A 20,443-nucleotide genomic window follows, 5' to 3' on the forward strand; every position below is an offset into this window, starting at 1 on the left:
TCCTAGGATACTACTAAAATGTGTTATCTAGTACCTATATGACAATTTTCAACTTACAAATGAAATCTTCATCACATAAAATGGCTTAAAAAGAGCATAAGCCTCTATTTGCAGATGAACATGATCTTACATACAGAAAACCCTAAGGAATCCACAAAACCTGTTAGAGCTAATAAAATAGAACACCAAGCTTACAAGACACAGGATCAAATTACAAAAAACAACTGAATTTCTATATACCAGCAACAAACAAACTAAAATAAAATTAAGAAAACAATTCATTTTAAAATAGCTTAAAAAAGAATACTTAGGAATAACTTTAACAAAAAAGTACAAAAGTTATACGTAGAAAACCACAAAACATCATTGAAAAAAATTATAAGCCTAAATATAAGGAAAGACATCCCATGTCCATGGATTGGAAGACTTAATATGGCAACACTCTGTTAAGATGGCAATACTCTGCAAGTGGATCTACAGATTCTATATCAAACCTATATCAAAATCCCAGCTGGATTTCTTATAGAAATTGATAAGATGATCAAAAATTCATATAGAAATTAGATTTCTATATGAATAGCCAAAACAATCTTGGAAAAGAAGAACAAAGTTGGAGGAATCACACTTCCCAATTTTAAATTTTACAAAAAGCTAAAGTAATCAAGAGAGTGTGGTACTGGCACATGGACAGATGTGTAGATAAATGGAACTGAATTGCAAGTCCAGAAATAAATCTCTACATCTATGGTCAACTGATTTTAGACAAGGGTGTCAAGACCATTCAAAGGAGAAAGAATATTCTTTTCAAAAAATTGTACTGGGACAACTAAATACCACATACAAAAATGAAGTTGGACTTCTACGTCACATCACATGCAAAAATTAACTCAAAATGGATCAAAGACCTAAATATAAAAGCTAAAATAATAAAATTCTTAAAAAGAAACATAGGTACAAATCTTCATGATCTTGATATAGACAACAGTTTCTTAAATATGATGTCAAAAGCACAAATAACCAAAGAAAAAAATAAATAAATTGGATTTCATCAAAATGTGAAAGTTTTGTGCTTCAATGGACACTATCAAGAAAGTGAAAAGACAATCCCCAAATGGGAGAAAATATTTGCAAATCATACATTTCCTAAGGGATTTATATCTAGAATATATAAAGAATTCTTACAACTCAATAATAAAAAGACAACCCAATTAAAAAAGGCACAAAGGATTTACTTTTTTTTTGTAACTGTCAGCAGTAACAAACCTGGTAACTTTATTTTTTTTTTTAATTAACATATAATGTATTTGTTTCAAGGGTACAGGTCTATGATTCATTAGTCTTACACAATTCACAGTGCTCACCATAGCACATACCCTCCCCAATGTCCATCACCCAGCCACCCCATCCCTCCCACCCCCTTCCACTCCAGCAACCCTGTCTGCTTCCTGAGATTAAGAGTCTCTCATTGTTTGTCTCCCTCTCTGGTTTCATCTTGTTTCATTTTTCCCTCCCTTCCCCTATGATCCTCTGTCTTGTTTTTCAAATTCCTCATATCAGTGAGATCATATGTAATCGTCTTTCTCTGGTTGACTTATTTCACGTAGCATAATACCCTCCAGTTCCATCCACGTCAATGCAAATGGCAAGATTTCATTTTTTGATGGCTGCATAATATTCCTGTGTGTGTGTGTGTGTGTGTGTGTGTGTGTGTGTATCACATCTTCTTTATCCATTCATCTTTTGATGGACATCTAGGCTCTTTCCATAGTTTGGCTATTGTAGACATTGCTGCTATAAACATTGGGGTGCAGGTGCCCCTTCGGATCACTACATTTGTATCTTTGGGGTAAATACCCAGTAGTACAATTGCTGGGTCATAGGGTAACTCTATTTTCAACTAGGCATAAAGGATTTAAATAGACATTTCTCCAAAGAATATATAAAAATAGCCAATAAGTATATGGAAAGATGCTTAACATCATTATTCATCAAGGAAATGCAAATCAAACTCAGTGAGATACTTCACACCCACTGGAATGGCTCGAATAAAAAAGATGGACAGGGCACCTGGGTGGCTCAGTCAGTTGAGCACCCTATTCTTGGTTTCGGCTGGGGACATGTGAAATCAAGCCCCATGTCAGGCTCCGTGCTCAGCACAGAGTCTGCTGGAGATTCTCTCTCCCTCACCCTCTGCCTCTCCCACTCATGCTCTCTCTCTCTAAAATAAATAAATCTTTAAAAAAATTTTTTTTAAAACATGGACAACATAGGGCGCCTGGCTGGCTCAGTCAGAAAAGCATGCGACTCTTGATCTCTGGGTTGTGAGTTTAAGCCCCACATTGGATTTAGAGATTACTTAAATAAATTAAAAACTTAACAAAAAAAAAAAGGATGGACAATAAAAAGTGTCGGTGAGGATGTAGAGAAATTGAGACCTTCAAACATGCTGATGGGAATGTAAAATGGTGCAGCCACTTTGAGAAACAGCTTGGTAGTTCCTCAGAAAGTTAAACTTAAGAGTTAACATATGATCCAGCAATTCTACTAATAGGTATATACCCAAGAGAACCGAAAAGATATAGTCACACAAAAACTGGTACATAATGTTCATAGCAGCACTATTTGTATTAGCCAAAAAGTCAAAAACAACCCAAATGTCCATCAACTAATAAATGAGTAAAGAAAATGCGGTATGGCCATACAATAAAATATTATTCAGTCACATAAAGGAATGAAGTGGTGATAAATACATGCTATAATATGGATGAATTTCAAAGACATTATGCTAAATGAAGGGAGTCAGACACAAAAGGCCACAAGTTGTACGATTCCATTTATATGAAATGTCTACAATAGTCAAACCCATAGAGACAGAAAATAGACTGGTGGTTGCCAGGGGCTGGAGAGATGTGGGGAGGAATGGGGAGTAGCTGCTAATGGGTCCAGGCTTGCTTTTACGGGTAATAAAATTGTTCTGGAATTAGATAGTGATGAAGGTGTACAATCTTACAAATATACTAAAAACCCCTGAATCATAAAAGGGTAAATTTTTTAGTATGTAAATTATATCTCAATTTTTTAAAAAATCAATGTCCATAGTTTTCAAAATGAAATATTTCATTATTATCAAGTTATAACTATCTAAATAGCTAGCTGGCCATGCCTTCTAGTGAACCAGGAGCCAACTGTCAATTGTGTTTTACCCAAATTTGCATTATGAAGGGGTTTTGCTAAATGTTATCATTCCTATTTTATGGATATGAACTTCTTCCTGTTGCAACTGGTTCTGCTAAGTAGTTCTCCATCTTTGAAAGTTTCTTCATCTCTAATTTGTTTCTAGTCCAAGGGGGGTTTCAAAACCACCATATGATCCTTATTGGATTTGTTTGCAAACCAAGAATAACTAAGTTAAAAATAAAGGTCTAAGGGTACTCCTAAGAGAAATTCATAGGTATCAGTATGGAAACATTATACTGTCTGCTTTGTGTGTTCAAAGGTCTATTTTGCTTGCTTCCTGGTTGCCTGAAACTGAGTCTGAAAAATTGAGGTATTATCATCACTTAAATAAATTCTGCTTCTGAATGTTCAAAGAAAAAAGGACCACGTAGTATGCCTGAATTTCTAGACAATGTTTATGATGATATGTGGTTCTTTCTTAAGGATATAGGCTTATCCACATTCCTTACAGAAATATTTCATTCAAAGAGAAACTTAAGCAATTGTGAGTGACTTAATAAGGCAGATGATATTTGTCTTCAAATATTTCTTTAGATGTATACAATTTTTAAATGATACTTACTATATTTCATGTTGTTCCAAGCAGATATAAATTTAGTTTTTAGCTTGTCAACTTCATCTGTTCCTGTGGCCTCCATATTCAAATTCTAAAGAAAAAGCCATAACTTGATTGCATTCTTCTGTAAAGTTAAATCTTTAGTACTAAAAGAAAAAAAATTAAAGAAAAATAAGTAATGAGTACATATTATATGGTACAATACTGCTAAAGTTTTACTTATGATTAAATACAATTTGAACTGCAAATGAGCAAACCAATTTCTCATTTTACATAACAGAATATATATATTCTATAAATATTTTAATTACAAAAAACATTAGATACCAAATATACAATAAAAATTATCACACAAAACCAAACAATAATCTCCTCCAAGTACTCACAATTAAGAACAATAAATTAGGGCGCCTGGGTGGCTCAATTGGTTGAGTGACTGCCTTCTGCTCAGGTCATGATCCTGGAGTCCCAGAATCGAGTCCTGCATCGGGCTCCCTGCTCATCAGGGAGTCTGCTTCTCCCTCTGACCCTCCCCCATCTCATGCGCTCTCTCTCTCTCATTCTCTCTCTCTCAAATAAATAAAATCTTTAAAAAAAAAACAATAAATTAGCTTAGTGAAACAACTCCACTTTGGTGCTTGTGAGACTATTCAAGATTTGTTTTATTTGTAATGAGAGAAGGTGGTTTTAAATCTTATAAGAAATGACAACTATCGGGCGCCTAGGTGGCTCGGTTGGTTGAGTGTCTGTCTTCAGCTCAGGTTGTAGTCCCCGGGTCCTGGGATCGAGTCCGCTTCTCCCTCTCCTTCTACCCCACCCCCTGCTTGTGCACTCTCTCTCTCTCATAAAAATAAATAAATAAAATCTTAAAAAAAAAAAAAAAGAAAGAAATGACAACTATCTTTAGAATGGAGGATTCCACTTAAACTGATTAAGTCACTACTTTCATATAAAACCTAATTGTTGGGATGCCTGGGTGGCTCAGTCTGTTAAAGCGACTGCCTTCGGCTCAGGTCATGATCCCAGGGTCCTGGGATCGAGCCCCACATCGGGCTCCCTGCTCAGCAGAGAGCCTGCTTCTCCCTCTCCCACTTCCCCTGCTTGTGTTATCTTTAAAAAAAAAAAAAAAATAGAATGGCTTAGGGGCACGTGGGTAGCTCAGTCAGGCGTGGGACTCTTGATTTCAGCTCAGGCCATGATCTCCGGGTCCTGAGAGCGAGCCCCACATGGGACTTTGCACTCAGTGGAGAGTCTGCTGGAGATTCTCTCTCTTTCTCTCTCCCACTACCCCTCCCTTCCCACTCCCCTGCCCCGCTCACACATGCAGTCTCTCTCTCTCAAATAAATAAATCTTTTTTTTTAATTTTTTTATTGTTATGTTAATCCCCATACATTACATCATTAGTTTTAGATATAGTGTTCCATGATTTATTGTTTGTGCATAACACCCAGTGCTCCATGCAGAACGTGCCCTCCTCAATACCCATCACCAGGCTAACCCATCCTCCCAACCCCCTCCCCTCTAGAACCCTCAGTTTGTTTTTCAGAGTCCATTGTCTCTCATGGTTCTTCTCCCCCTCCGATTTCCCCCCCTTCATTCTTCCCCTGCTGCTACATTCTTCTTCTTCTTTTTTTCTTTCTTAACATATATTGCATTATTTGTTTCAGAGGTACAGATCTGAGATTCAACAGTCTTGCACAATTCACAGCGCTTACCAGAACACATACCCTCCCCAGTGTCCATCACCCAGTCACCCCATCCCTCCCACCCCACCCCCCACTCCAGCAACCCTCAGTTTGTTTCCTGAGATTAAGAATTCCTCATATCATTGAGGTCATATGATACATGTCTTTCTCTGTTTGACTTATTTCGCTCAGCATAATACCCTCCAGTTCCATCCACGTCGTTGCAAATGGCAAGATCTTATTCCTTTTGATGGCTGCATAATATTCCATTGTCAAATAAATAAATCTTATTAAAAAAATAGAATGGCTTAAATCTACAACAGAAGATGTTTTCTTACTTTAAAATAAAAATAAATGTAGCTTACAGATATTTGTTTTATAACTGACTTGAGGGAAAATTGAGATGTGCAATATAATCTGAAAAAGGAACAAATTATACCTTAAAATGCTTGTGCTTATTTGCAATAATTCAGATAGTTTACTTATCAAGAAAAGAATGCTGCACAGAAAAAAAAGAATGCTGCACAGAACACTGCCCTTTTAGGGTTATAAATATCTACTCAAAAGTACTGATACATTTATTTCTCTAACAATAGACATTCCATTTTATAATATGTACTAAAAGCTACTAATGATACAGTACAGTTGAGGCAGGAGAAAGCATGGTCCACTGGAAAAATATTAAAAGTCAATGTGACTAGAGCACAAAAAAATCCAAAAAGGGGGCTTGAGATGTGGCTATAGGTTTGACCTGGGCCAGAGCACACACGGCCTTGTACACCATGCTAAGAATCTTGTTGTTTATCCTAAGAACAATTGGTTTCAAACAGGAATATTAGAATCTGATTCTGTGGGTCTGACTCCCAGAGCAGCACAAAGAATAGATTGCAAAGGAGAAGAGTACATGATTATAGAGTTCACCAGTACTTTACAGGACTAGAAGAGAGATGATAATACCTTGGAATGGAGCAACAGAGAGGGAGATAAATAGACATTATAAGGAAATGTGTCAAAAATTCAATGTCTTGGTGATTAAATGAATACAGAAGGCAAGAAAGATAGATATGCCAAAGATACACCCATGTTCCTGGCTTGTGAAACTAAATAAAAGGTGCCAACCATTGAAATAGGGAGCATCAGAAGAGGTTCAGGTTAGAGAAGGAAGATCATGAATTTAATTTATATATAGTTTGAGATGTCTCTGAGAGATATATTAAAGAATCATCCATTTATTTAATTATTCAATATGTTATTGCCAGGTACAAGGCAATGCAGATACAGCTTAGGACAAAAGCAGTGAAATACTTCCTCTCATGGAGCTTAGATTCTAGATATATTCTAGAGAGGCCAACTAGGCAGTTGGATATATAGATCTGGAGCTTAAAGGTGAGGTCTGAGTGGGAGCTATTCATTTGAGAACTGCTGATGTATAAATGAGAATTAGAGCTACAAACATGTTCTTCAAGGACTTTGCCTTACGTTTACACCTTCAGCCTTGAGAATATTCAAGGCCTTTCAAGAAATTACATCTGGGGCGCCTGGGTGGCTCAGATGGTTAAGCGTCTGCCTTCGGCTCAGGTCATGATCCCAGGGTCCTGGGATCGAGTCCCGCATCGGGCTCCCTGCTAGGCGGGTAGCCTGCTTCTCCCTCTGCCTCTGCCTCTCTCTCTCTCTCTCTCTCTGACTCTCATGAATAAATAAATAAAACATTAAAAAAAAAAAAGAAATTACATCTGCCCTTTTACTTAGCTTCCTCTCTTGCCACTCCCTTACTGCACCATTCACTGAAGCCATTTTTAATATTAATATTAAAGCTTCCTAAACTGGACATGCTTCCATGTCTTTGCATGTGCCGTTCCCTCAACCTAGAAGGCCTTCCTGCTCACCCTCACTTTTTGACTACCTTATTATCATGAGTCTCTAAGACCCAGCTTGTTTCACCTCCTCTGGTCAGACTTGTAAGATTTCTACCCACCTCCATACCTCAAACTAAAAGAGATGTCCCGCTCTTAACTCCCATAGGATCCTATGTCCTCCTCTATGATGGCATTCATCATACTGTACTGTAATTACTTCTTACCTCTTAAACTAGATGGTCAACTTTTTGAGTGTCCTTGAGTTCTGCCTGGCATGTGATTAGTTCTCAAATTATGTTTATTAAATGAATCAGTGAATAGATAAATTAATAAGGTATATCACTAGTAGCACTTTTACAAGCTGTAAAAGTCTATCAATTGGAAATTTTGTCACTGACAACTAGAAATTTTCCTCCAGAAAATTGCGAAATTTAACAAAATTTGGAGAAGTACAGAGAAAGGTTTATAAAATGTGCATCCACATGAATGATTACATATCCATTAAAAATGTCTCCAAAGGGGTGCCTGGGTGGCTCAGTTGGTTAAGTGTCTGACTCTTGATTTCAGCTCAGGTCATGATCTTGGAGTCATTAGATTGAGCCCCACATCGAGCTCCACGCTCAGCAGAGAGTCTGCTTGAGATTCTCTCTCTCCCTCTTCTTCTGCTCCTCCCCCTGCTGTGTGCACTCGCTCTCTCTTGCTCTCTCTCTAATAAATAAATGGGTTATTTTAAAGATTTGATTTATTTATTTGTCAGAGAGAGACAGAGCACAAGTAGGGGGAATGGCAGACAGAGGGAGAAGCAGGCTCCCTGCTGAGCAAGCAGCCCAATGCGGGACTCAATTCCAAGACCCTGGGATCATGACCTGAGCCAAAGGCAGATGCTTAACCGACTGAGCCACCCAGGCATCCCAATAAATAAATGTTTTTTTAAAAATGTCTCCAGGGGCACCTGGGTGGCTCAGTCGGTTAAGCATCTGCCTTTGGCTCAGATCATGATCTCCAAGTCCTGGGATCGAGCCCTGCATCGGGCTCCCTGCTCAGAGAGGAGTCTGGTTCTTTCTCTCCCTCTGCCCCTTCCCCCTGCTTGTGCTCGCTCTTTCTCTCTCTCAAATAAATAAAATCTTTTTAAAACATAATTAATTACAAATAAATAAATAAAGTCTCCAGAAAGTTTGTGATAATGGGGAAACACTGCAGAATCTAAAACTTTATGCATCACATGATACTAGCTGGAGAAGTGGCAGGGGAAGAGTTAGAAAGAAATCAAAAATTGACAAGTTTCTCTGGATATAAAATTGTGTGTGGTTATTTTTATACCACTATTGCCCACCTTTTCTAAATCTTATACAAAGAACAGATGTAATTTTTAGAATTTAAAATTTTTATTGTTGGGGCAGCTGGGTGGCTCAGTTGGTTAAGCGACTGCCTCGGCTCAGGTCATGATCCTGGAGTCCCGGGATCGAGTCCCGCATTGGGCTCCCTGCTCAACAGGGAGTCTGCTTCTCCCTCTGACCCTCCTCCCTCTCATGCTCTCTGTCTCTCATTCTCTCTCTCTCAAATAAATAAATAAAATCTTAAATAAATAAATAAATACATAAAATTTTTATTGTTAAAAAGCCACCAACCAGGGTGCCTGGGTGGCTCAGTTGGTTGAGCGTCTGACTCCTGGTTTTGGCTCAGGTCATGATCTCAAGGTCATGGGATTGAGTCCCGCATCAGGCTCTGCACTCAGATGGGAGTCTGCTTGAGATGCTCTCTCTCCCTCTCCCTTTGCCCCTCCCCTTGCTTTCTCTCTCTCTCTCTCAAATAAATAAATAAATCTTAAAAAAAAAAATAGCCCCCAAAAAGTCACCAACCACGAGTCTTTTAAATTTAAAATATTTAAAGTAAGAGAATATACACACGTGTATTTTCTTTTTTTTTTTAATTTTATTTATTTATTTGAGAGAGAGAGAGCAAGAACAAGGAGGAGAGGCAAAGGGAGAAGGAGAAACAGACTCCCCACCGAGCAGGGACCCCGACACAGGGCTCAATCCCAGGACTCTGGGATCATGACCTGAGCCGAAGGCAGACGCCTAACCAACTGAGCCACCCAGGTGCCCCCTTGTATTTTCTTTCTAAGTCAGAAAGAAAGTAGGTAATGGGGAATACTTTGGTTCAAACAGTTTGCAACATTGGTTACCAGGAATACCCTAGACAGTCCTTAGCAAGAATGTAAAAATGATCCCTTAAAGTGGTGGGAAGAACATAAAGACAAAGTAAGATATTTTGTATGGGGAAAGTCTGTACCTTAGAAAATGGCTCCTAAATAAATAAATAAATAAATAGCCAAGGTAAGAGGCTGTGACAGATTCAGAAATTAATAAGAAAATTTTCTAACCTCAAGGAACTTAGAGTAGAATAATTTGTTAGGTTACTCTTTTATTATTACTATTTTTCCTCAAAATTCCTGCTTATTGACTATTTACTCAGAATAACTATACCCCCAAACATGAAACATTTAAAATGTTTTTGTAACATATCCTTGACTATGCTCTAAGAATACTTTTATTGCCATTGTACATAGGGTAGATCAGAATAATAAAATTAGGGGTGCCTGGGTGGCTCAGTCTGTTAAGCGTCTGCCTTCGGCTCAGGTCATGATCCCAGGGTCCTGGGATCGAGCCCCGCATCGGGCTCTCTACTCAGTGGGGAGTCTGCTTCTCCCTTTACCTCTGCTCTTTCCCACCCCGCTCATTCTCTCTCACTCTCTCAAATAAATAAATAAATAATCTTTAAAAAAAAAAAAAAAAGAATAATAAAATTATTATTATAAGGTCAAACAAGTTAAGCTGTTGCTAGTTTAATAATTCATATACAGTTGACCCCTGAATAATGCACAATGCAGGGTTTGGGGCACTGACCCCCTGTTTAGTGAAAACCCATGTGTAACTTTTGATTCCCCCAAAACTGAACTGAATGTCTCTAATATACAAAGAGCTCCTATAAATCAATAAGGGAAAAAACATCCAAATAGAAAAAAAATCCAGGCACTCTAAAAGAAAAAGACCAATAAACATAGGAAAATATTTTCAAACTTATTAAATCTAAGTAATGCACATTAAATGAATTTCATACTTTTTTCATCATCATAAGAGATGAAATTAATGATCCTGAAGAAACAAGCATTTTACATAATAATTTCTCAAATTAGGGCGCCTGGGTGGCTCAGTTGGTTAAGCGACTGCCTTCGGCTCAGGTCATGATCCTGGAGTCCCTGGATCGAGTCCCGCATCGGGCTCCCTGCTCGGCAGGGAGTCTGCTTCTCCCTCTGACCCTCCCCCCTCTCATGTACTCGCTCTCTCTCATTCTCTCTCTCTCAAATAAATAAATAAAATCTTTAAAAAAAAAAATAATAATTTCTCAAATTAAAAAGTCCATGAGTACAGAGAATATGTCTCGTTCACTACTGTATCCTTATACCTGGCACACTGGTGTGCTAATAGACACAAATATCTGGTATATTATGGTATATACATATTATGACATAGATCTATATTTATTACCATTAAAAGATATCCAGGGAGCATCAAAATATTTGAGGCAAAACTTGCTAAAACTGTGAGAAGAAACAGATGATTCCTCTATTAAGGCTGGAGGCTTTCATACCCCTCTAACAGAAAGAAATACAGGGCCAGCAGGCAGAAAATCAGTAAAGACAGTGTTGAATTAAATAGCACCACCTATCAACTGGACATAATTGACAGACTACTTCACTCAACAAAAACAGATTACACATTATTCTCAAGTTCACATGAAATATTCACCAAGATGGACAAGATTCTGGGCCATAAAACACCTCTTAACAAATTTAAAAGAACAGAAATCATATAATATTTGTTCTCACTGAAATGGAATTGAACAAGAAATCAGTAACAGAAAGTTAGCTGGATATTTTCCCAAATACTGGGACATTAAACAAAATACTTCAAATAAGACAGGGCCAAATAAGAAACCTCAAGAGAAATTAAGAAATGTTTTCACCTGAATGAAAATAAGAATACAATTTAAAATTTGTGAGATGCAGAAAATTCCCTTAAAAGTTACATATATTAGAAAAGAGGAAAGATCTAAAATCAATAATTTAAGCTTCCACCTTAGGAAACTAGAAAAAGAAGAACAAATTAGGGGCGCCTGGGTGGCTCAGTTGGTTAAGCGACTGCCTTCGGCTCAGGTCATGATCCTGGAGTCCCAGGATCGAGTCCCGCATCGGGCTCCCTGCTCAGTGGGGAGTCTGCTTCTCCCTCTGACCCTCCCCCTCTCATGCTCTCTCTCTCTCTCATTCTCTCTCTCAAATAAATAAAATCTTTAAAAAAAAAAAAAGAACAAATTAAATCTAAAGTAAGCAGAAAAAAAAGAAATAATAAAAATTAAGGCAGAAAGAAAGAAATCAGTAGAGAAAATCAACAAAACCAAAGCTGATTCTTTGAAAAGATCAGTGAAATCTATAAGCCTCTAGCCAGGCTAACTAAGAAAAAGAGAGGATACAAATGACTAACATCAGAAATGAAACAGGGGACATCACCACAGATCCCATGGACATTAAAAGGAGGATAAAGGAGTATTATGAACAATTCTATGCTTGCTAATTTGATAATTTAGATGAAATGAAGCAATTCCTTTAAAGACATAGTTTGCCGAAACTCACACAAGAAATAGACAATTTAATTCGGCCTATATCTATTAAAGAAATTGAATCAATAATTAATAAACTTCCAAAAAAGAAAGCATCAGGCTCAGATGATTTCACTCTTGAATTCTACCAAACATTTAAGGAAGAATTTATACCAATTCTCTACAATCTCTCCCGAAAGATAAAAGCAAATAGAATACTTCCTAGCTCATTCCATGAGGTCAGAATTACCCTAATACCAAAATCAGACAAAGCCATTATTGGTACTGGCAAAGGAATAGACAAATAGATTGATGGAACAGAATAGAGAGCCCAGAAATAGATGCACATAAATATAGTCAACTGATCTTTGACAAAGAAGCAAAGGCAATACAACAGAGCAAAGACAGTCTTTTCAATAAATGGTGCTGGAAAACTGGACATACACATGCAAAAAAACAAACAAAAAAAAAGGAAGTAGAATAGATCATACACCCTTCACAAAAATTAATTCAAAATGGATCGTAGACCTAAATGTAGAACACAAAACTATAAATGTCCTAGAAGACAACATGGAAGAAAACCTAAATGACCTATAGCATGGCAATGACTTTTTAGATACAGCACCAAAGGCACAATCCCTGAAAGAAATAACTGGTAAGCTGGACTTCATTAAAATTAAAAACTTCTCTGTGAAAGACAATGTCAAGAGAATGAAAGGACAAGCCACAGACTGGGAGAAAGTATTTGCAAAAGACACATCTGCTAAAGGACTGCTATCCAAAATATACAAAGAACATTTAAAACTCAACAATAAGAAAATGAACAGGGGTGCCTGGGTGGCTCAGTCGTTAAGCGTCTGCCTTCGGCTCAGGTCGTGATCCCAGAGTTCTGGGATCAAGCCCCGCATCGGGCTCCCTGCTCAGCAGGAAGCCTGCTTCCCCCTCTCCCAGTCCCCCTGCTTGTGTTCCCTCTCTCGCTGTGTATCTCTCTCTCTCAAAAAAATAAATAAAATCTTAAAAAAAAAGAAAAGAAAATGAACAACCTAATTTTAAAATGGGCCAAAGACCTTAACAGATTCACTTCACCAAAGATATAGAGATGGGCAAATAAGCATACGAACATATGCTCCACATATGTTATCAGGGAAATCAAATTAAAACAATGAGATACCACTACACACCTATTAAAATGCGCAAAATCCAAAACACTGATAATACCAAATGCTGGCAAGGATGTCAAGCAGTAAGTACTCTCATTCATTGCTGATAGGAATGCAAGATCTTATAGCTACTTGGAAGACAGTTCGGCAGCTTCTTACAAAACTAAACATACTCTTAGCATATGATTCAGCAATTGGGGTCCTTGGTATTTACCCAAATGAAATAAAAACAATCCACACAAAAACCTGCACATATGTTTATAGCGGTTTTATTCATAATTACCAAAACTTGGAAGCAACTAAGATGTCCTTCAGTAGGTGAATGAATAAATAAACTGTAATACATCCAGACAGTAGACTATTACTCAGGCACTTAAAAGAAATGAGCTATCAAGCCATAAAAAGATATTAAGGAAAACTAAATGTATATTACAAAGTAAAAGAAGCCAAACTTAAAAGACCACTGTATATCAAACTGTATGATTCCATCAGTACGATATTCTGGAAAAGGCAAAACTACAGAAATAGTAAAATGATCAGTGTTTGTGAGGGATGGGAGCAATAGGGGTAAAGAATGAGTAGAAAGAACACAGAGGATTTTTAGGCAATAAAACTATTCTCTATAGTACTACAGTTGTAGATACAGGTCATTATACATTTATTTACACCAAAAGTGAACCCTAATGTAAACCACGGACCTGGAGTGATAACAATGTGTCAGTGTAGGTTCAACGGTAACAAATGTACCACTCTGGTGCGAGATGTTGAGAGTGGGGAAAGTTCTACATTTTGTTAGGAGGTATATAGAACTCTGTCTGCTCAATCTTGCTATGGACCTAAAATTGCTCTAAAAAAGTAAAGTTTAGGGGTGCCTGGGTGGCTCAGATGGTTAAGCATCTGCCTTCAGCTCAGGTCATGATCTCTGGGTCCTGGGATGGAGCCCCACCTCAGGCGCCCGGCCCAGCGGGGAGTCTGCTTCTCCCTCTCCCCCTGCTCATGCTCCCTCTCTCTGTAACTCTCTCAAATGAATAAATAAAATCCTTTTATAAATAAATAAAATAAAAAATAAAAAAGTTTACCTAACTTTATAGAGGGTGAGGAAAAGGAAGAGAGAATAGCATGAATATAATTTACACACCTATATGCATATATACTCTACATGTGTATAGAGTTGCACACACACACACAAATATGCAAAAACCATGTCCAGAAGTCCATGCTAAAAGAGGAACTAAGAGATGAAATGTCATCGTTTCTTTATTTTTTGTACTTTTCGTTATTTAAATTGTTTACATTGAATGTTTACATTGAATGTTTACATTAAAATAATATTCAAAAATAAATTGCTGAATTAAAAACTGAATACAGGAAATTACAAATGCGCCTGAAACTGCTTGACTAAGAAACCTACAGAGAAGACATTCTATTACAAAATCCTAAGCAGCTTCTAAGAAAGATAAAATGCTGAGACAGTGCTTTTTCCTTTTTAAGATAAACAATTTTATTCTTCCGGTTCTTAAAGACATCAGATTCAGCTGTTTAGTCATGTAGAAAATGTAACTTCCTCAATGCAATCCCCTAGGGCAGCTCTGGCTAAATAAAATGACTTGGAGGATATCCCTAGTTAATTCATAATTTTTTTTCTCCTTAAAATAGTAGTTAAGATTTAGAAAGAGGAAAAGGAATAAATTAATAATTGAGTCCATTCAGTCTATTAAAATGTCTTTTTTATAGTTGGTGAGATAAGCCAAGGAAAGGCAAGAAAACAATACTTTTAGTTTAACTACAAATGAGCAAAAAACACAAATGAAACCACAATGAACTTTAAGGGCAGTAGTACCATTAAAAATTCTAAACTATCCTCACCCACAAATTCCCTTTCCAAAAGCTTTCCTGATTTTTAAAAAATTAGAAATGAATTAAAATTCATTCTATCAGGTGTAAAGTGATGATTTACCCATTACCTAGTATATTTCAATCTCTTTTGTTATCTAAAATACCTGGTTTCAGGGCACCTGGGTGGCTCAGTCGGCTAAGCAGCTGCCTTTGGCTCAGGTCATGATCCCAGGGTCCTGGGATGGAGCCCCGCATCGGGCTCCCTGCTCAGCAGGAAGTCTGCTTCTCCCTCTCCCACTCCCCCTGCTTGTGTTCCTGCTCTCGCTATCTCTCTCTCTGTCAGATAAATAAATAAAATCTTTAAAAATAATAATAATAAAATAAAAAAAACCTGGTTTCACTGCTCCAGTGATCAAACTGATAGGCCAAAATTCTTGTTTAGTTTATGTAATGTCAGAGCCTTAGTCTAGAAAACCATCAAAATAACATTCTTCACAATTTCCACACACCTTTTTTTAAGATTGTATTTATTCATTTGACACACAGAGAGAGAGGCAGGCAGAGGGAGAAGCAGGCTCCCACTGAGCAAGGAGCCCGATGCGGGGCTCCATCCCAGGACCCTGGGATCACGACCTGAGCTGAAGGCAGACGCTCAACCAGCTGAGCCACCCAGGCATCCCTCCAAACACTTTTAAGAAGGGATTTATGGTTAAAAAAATGGGGAGGGGGGGGATTTATGGTTTTTTCTTTTTTTTTTTTTTAAGAAGGGATTTACGGTTATTTCCTAAACTTTAGAGAAATTAGTAATTTTTTCAAGTAGACTTTCTTTATTAATGCATACTACAATAAATCTTACCATCCACCATTCCCATATTTCTGTTCACTGCTTACCTTCTGACAAATCCATTTTAATTAAAAAATAGCAGTAAAGAGGAGAAATCTCTATTTTATTTTATCTTAGTAAACATAAAGCTACCAGATGAGGTTTATTCCTAAACTTTACTGTTAATGATGTGAAAAGCAGAGTGAACATTAAGCAGAGTTCTTTTGGAATGCAGAGCTGCAACACTTGATATGAAAATCATCGATTGAGACCCAGATGTCATTTTTAGAGAGTCACTTTTCTAACCATAACCATGCATTAAGACAGTCGATAAATTATTAACTGATAAATGTAAAGGGTACTCAAATCAATGTCCTTGAAGGGCAGATGAAGGTAATCAGCCTCTCCCATAGGGCAATAGATAGAAGAATATTTTATCCACTGAGAATTTAAAGCCCAGAAAAAGCTCCTGACAGAACTTTAGGGACTGACTCTACAGAATATATCTCAGTCACATAGTACAACCGACAAAAACACTGCAGACTTACAGGATTTGCGTATGCTTGGGCATCTTCCCCAAATGGTATTCTCCAGCAAGATGAAATATAGATATTGATTTAGAATTTTTTATGTGCTTTTAGCTATACCATCAAATAAAATGAACTGTGAGGTCCATTCTAAGTTTTCACCTACTGTAACCTTTTCTACCTGCTTGCATTTTTAGTAACAAATATTAATCCCTTGTCTGACCTTGAATGTCTCTCAGTATGCTGGTGTGTCATCTGTGCTCTCTTACTTCTCTTCATCTCAGTTCTTTGCAGAAACATCAATTACCGTATCCATTTCTTTTTCCCTCTTTTCCTATATTTGCCAATCTCCTATCTTCATACACTGAACGTGTAGTCTAAAAATGTTGTTTGTAAACCCAGCATGTTTATTTCTTTTAAAAAGTCACAAATACGGGGGCGCCTGGGTGGCTCAGTCAGTTAAGCGTCTGCCTTTGGCTCAGGTCATCATCCCGGGGTCCTGGGATCGAGCCCCACATCGGGCTCCCTGCTCAGCGGGGAGCCTGCTTCTCCCTCTCCCTCTGCCTGCTGCTCTGCCTACTTGTGCTCTATCTCTCTGTCAAATAAATAAATAAAATCTTTTTTTAAAAAGTCACAAATATGAAGAAAGAGAGAACACTGGTAGCATTTATTTGGATTGTCTTCTTTCAGAGCTAGGGGTTTGGCAAAGTAGATGGCAGTAAGAAGTAAAGATAAAAAGATTGAGCAAAGGAACAGCAATATAATAAGGGCAGGACTCACATAATCAGAAACTGGCTTTTTTTTTTTTTAAGATTTTATTTATTTGACAGAGAGAGAGACAGCAAGAGAGGGAACACAGGCAGGGGGAGTGGGAGGGGGAGAAGCAGGTTTTCCCGCTGAGCAGAGAGCCCAATGCGGGGCTCGATCCCAGGACCCTGGGATCGTGACCTGAGCCGAAGGCAGACGCTTAACGACTGAGCCACCCAGGCGCCCCAGAAACTGGCTTTTAAAAGAGGGATAAGGGGCACCTGGGTGGCTCAGTTGGTTAAGCGGCTGCCTTTGGCTCAGGTCGTGATCCCAAGGTCCTGGGATTGAGCCTCACATCAGGCTCCCTGCTCATTGGGGAGCCTGCTTCTCCCTCTCCACCCCCCACTCATTCTCTCTCTCTCTCTCGCTAACTCTCTCTCAAATAAATAAATAAAATCTTAAAAAAATAATAATAAAAGACGGATAAAAGAGCTGATAGCAAAAAGATTAATAAGGGACTAATAAGATAGTTTTGCCTCAAGGATACAGCTTATAAACATTCTTACAACTCCTCAGGAATACACCCTCCAGTTAAAAACACTAAATCAGTGCACAGCTACTTTACAATGACAAATAAAATGTACTACTTATGCATTATTCTCTTAAATCTAAAAATTAAAAAGAAGAAACTAAGTACTGAGCGTTCATTTACCCTCACACGTGACTTGTACCAAGGTCCTACAATCAAAAACCTCCATTTGAGGGGCGCCTGGGTGGCTCAGTCAGTTAAGCATCTGCCTTCGGCTCAGGTCATGATCCCAGGGTCCTGGGATCGAGCCCCGCATCGGGCTCCCTGCTCAGCAGGGAGCCTGCTTCTCCCTCTCCCACTCCTCCTGCTTGTGCTCTCTCTGTCAAAATAAATAAATAAAATATTAAAAAAAAAAAACTCCGTTTGTGCAGCACGGAATATTACACATTCACAGACTATAAAGTTGGTCATCATAACAATCTAAATGGGATATAAGGAGTTTAAATGACTTCAATCACTTACTTAAAATTATAGTAAGAAGTATTAATGAAATCTGGGCTGTTTTAAGCATTCCTTGATCTCCTTGATCTTATCTCTAGGAAGCATATAATATTTACTCTAGTTTGATAACTAAATTTTAATTATGTCAGGTAACCTCTGATGGGTCCAAGGTAACTATGAATGGTTGGAGCCTCCATACTTTAAAATGCAACTTTGCAAGTGGTAAAATAAGCAGTCTGCATAAGAAGCAACATACAGGGTTAAATTATTTAATCATTAACAAAATTAACCTAACCTCTACAAGAACTGAGGGATGTCAGAATCTCAGGACTGAAAGGGAATTTACAAAGTACTTAGTTAACCAGTAAGTAGTAATATTAATAACAGGTCTTAACCATTTTCCCATATAATACATTCCAATCTATCCCTAATCTCCCCTAACCTGTGAACAGTGAAAGAAAGCAGCGAAAGAAAATGTGTAAACTTAAAAGATTGAAAAAAATATCACTCCCATCCCCAGGAATCTAATCTGCTATCTGGTTCAAACTCACTCACTAATCATTAATTGGGTTCAACCACCCATACAATAGCAAGATCTCCTTTACAACATCCTAGCCAAGTGCATTCACCCAGCCTCTGAGTGAACACCTCCAAAACAGAGTTCAGTGCTTAATGAGTTCTGTACTGAGCTAAAAATTCAGCTGTAAGTTTAAAAGCCTGATACTATTTTATTTAAACTATTTTTCTTTACTAACATAACTGTTCTAGAGTATCCACATAACTATATTATTCCAGCTAATTTTAAACAATTTCACTTGCTTGAAAGACATTTGGAACCAAAAGTCCTGTGACCTTATAATTTCCACCAACTGGTCCTGGTTGGGCCTTCTGAAACTAATATGTCTTCCATTTGATAACCCATCAGATATCTAAAGACCTCCAGGGGCGCCTGGGTGGCTCAGTGAGTTAAGCATCTGCCTTCAGCTGGGGTCATGATCCCAGGGTCCTGAGACTGGTCTCCTTGCTCAGTGGGGAGTATGCGTCTCCCTCTCTCTTTGCCCCTCCCCCTACTCATGCACAAGCACGCTCTCTCTCTCTCTCTCTCTCTCTCTCTCTCTCGTGCGCACGCATGCGTGTGTGCTCTCCCTCTCAAATGAATGAATAAAATCTTTTTTAAAAAAAGTAAAAAAAATAAAGACTGCATCATCTCTTCTCCACATTAAATACACTCAATTCCTTCAATTAGTCAGAAGACTGCTATATGAGTGGTAATGAGGACCTCAAACAGGTACTGATCAGGGGATAAGAAATGACATATAGGGGCGCCTGGGTGGCTCAGTCGTTAAGCATCTGCCTTCGGCTCAGGTCATGATCCCAGAGTCCTGGGATCAGGCCCCGCATTGGGCTCCCTGCTCCGCGGGAAGCCTGCTTCTCCCTCTCCCACTCCCCCTGCTTGTGTTCCCTCTCTCCCTATGTCTCTCTCTGTCAAATAAATAAATAAAATCTTCAAAAAAAAAAATGAGATATAAATAGCAAGCTGAATTGTAGAACTAGCAACATCAATTCAGTTTGGGACACACTGATTTTGAGGTTTGTTTAACAAGTAAATATGGACAAGATCTTTTCCAAGTCCCATTCCACTAGTTACTTCTGCTACAAAAAGGTGCATCCATATTATTGAGACTAGTAATTATACCTCATTTAAACACAAAATATCACATTTATTCATTCATCGAGTACTTGAGCGGTTACTTTTGTAAGGTACTATGGGAGATACAATGAGCCATGAAACCCAGTTCCTGTCCCCATAAAATTTACATTCTAGGGACGCCTAGGTAGCCCAGTCAGTTAAGTGTCTGCCTTCAGCTCAGGTCATGATCCCAGGGTCCTGCGATCGAGTCCCACATCGGGCTCCTTGCTCACTGGGAAGCCTGCTTCTCCCTCTGCCTGCCGCTCGCCCTGCTTGTGCTCTTTCTCTCTCTGACAAATAAATAAAATAAGTAAATAAAATTTACATTCTAAAATGCAAGATATTTATAACTAACCAGAACTTAAGATGTAATATGGTTATGTCCCACAGTAGAAATGAAATATAAAATGTTACAATTATTGAGAAATATTTTTTCCCCTTTCCAATGAGAATATTCACACAAGAAAAATATCACATACAGTCACAACTGGGATTCTTCAAATACAAAGACCAAGGACACACAAATAATATAAATCTTACTATTTTGGGTGTAAATAAGGATAACACTAGCCAAAATCCTTAGGAAGGAGTTAAAGTACCCTCAACAATTATGTCTATTGTTAAAGATTAATGCTTGAA

General features: G+C 38.0%; 1 protein-coding gene across 6 annotated transcripts in view; it reads right to left on the reverse strand.

The window, feature by feature from the left end:
• Nucleotides 1–20,443, reverse strand: part of ATG4C (autophagy related 4C cysteine peptidase) — an 89,235-nt gene that overhangs the window by 60,457 nt on the left and 8,335 nt on the right. For 5 of the 6 annotated variants that reach the window (XM_078073022.1, XM_078073021.1, XM_036091339.2 and 2 more), the window contains exon 2: nucleotides 3,800–3,939. In XM_078073022.1, the coding sequence (XP_077929148.1) occupies nucleotides 3,800–3,875 (76 nt within the window). In that variant the 5' untranslated portion in view covers nucleotides 3,876–3,939. Of the gene's footprint in view, nucleotides 1–3,799; nucleotides 3,940–17,796; nucleotides 17,975–20,443 lie in introns of those variants that run through there. The other variant, XM_036091337.2, reaches the window with a different exon arrangement.

Source organism: Halichoerus grypus, chromosome 5, assembly GCF_964656455.1.
Source record: "Halichoerus grypus chromosome 5, mHalGry1.hap1.1, whole genome shotgun sequence".
In the NCBI taxonomy this organism is placed as follows: Eukaryota; Metazoa; Chordata; class Mammalia; order Carnivora; family Phocidae; genus Halichoerus; species Halichoerus grypus.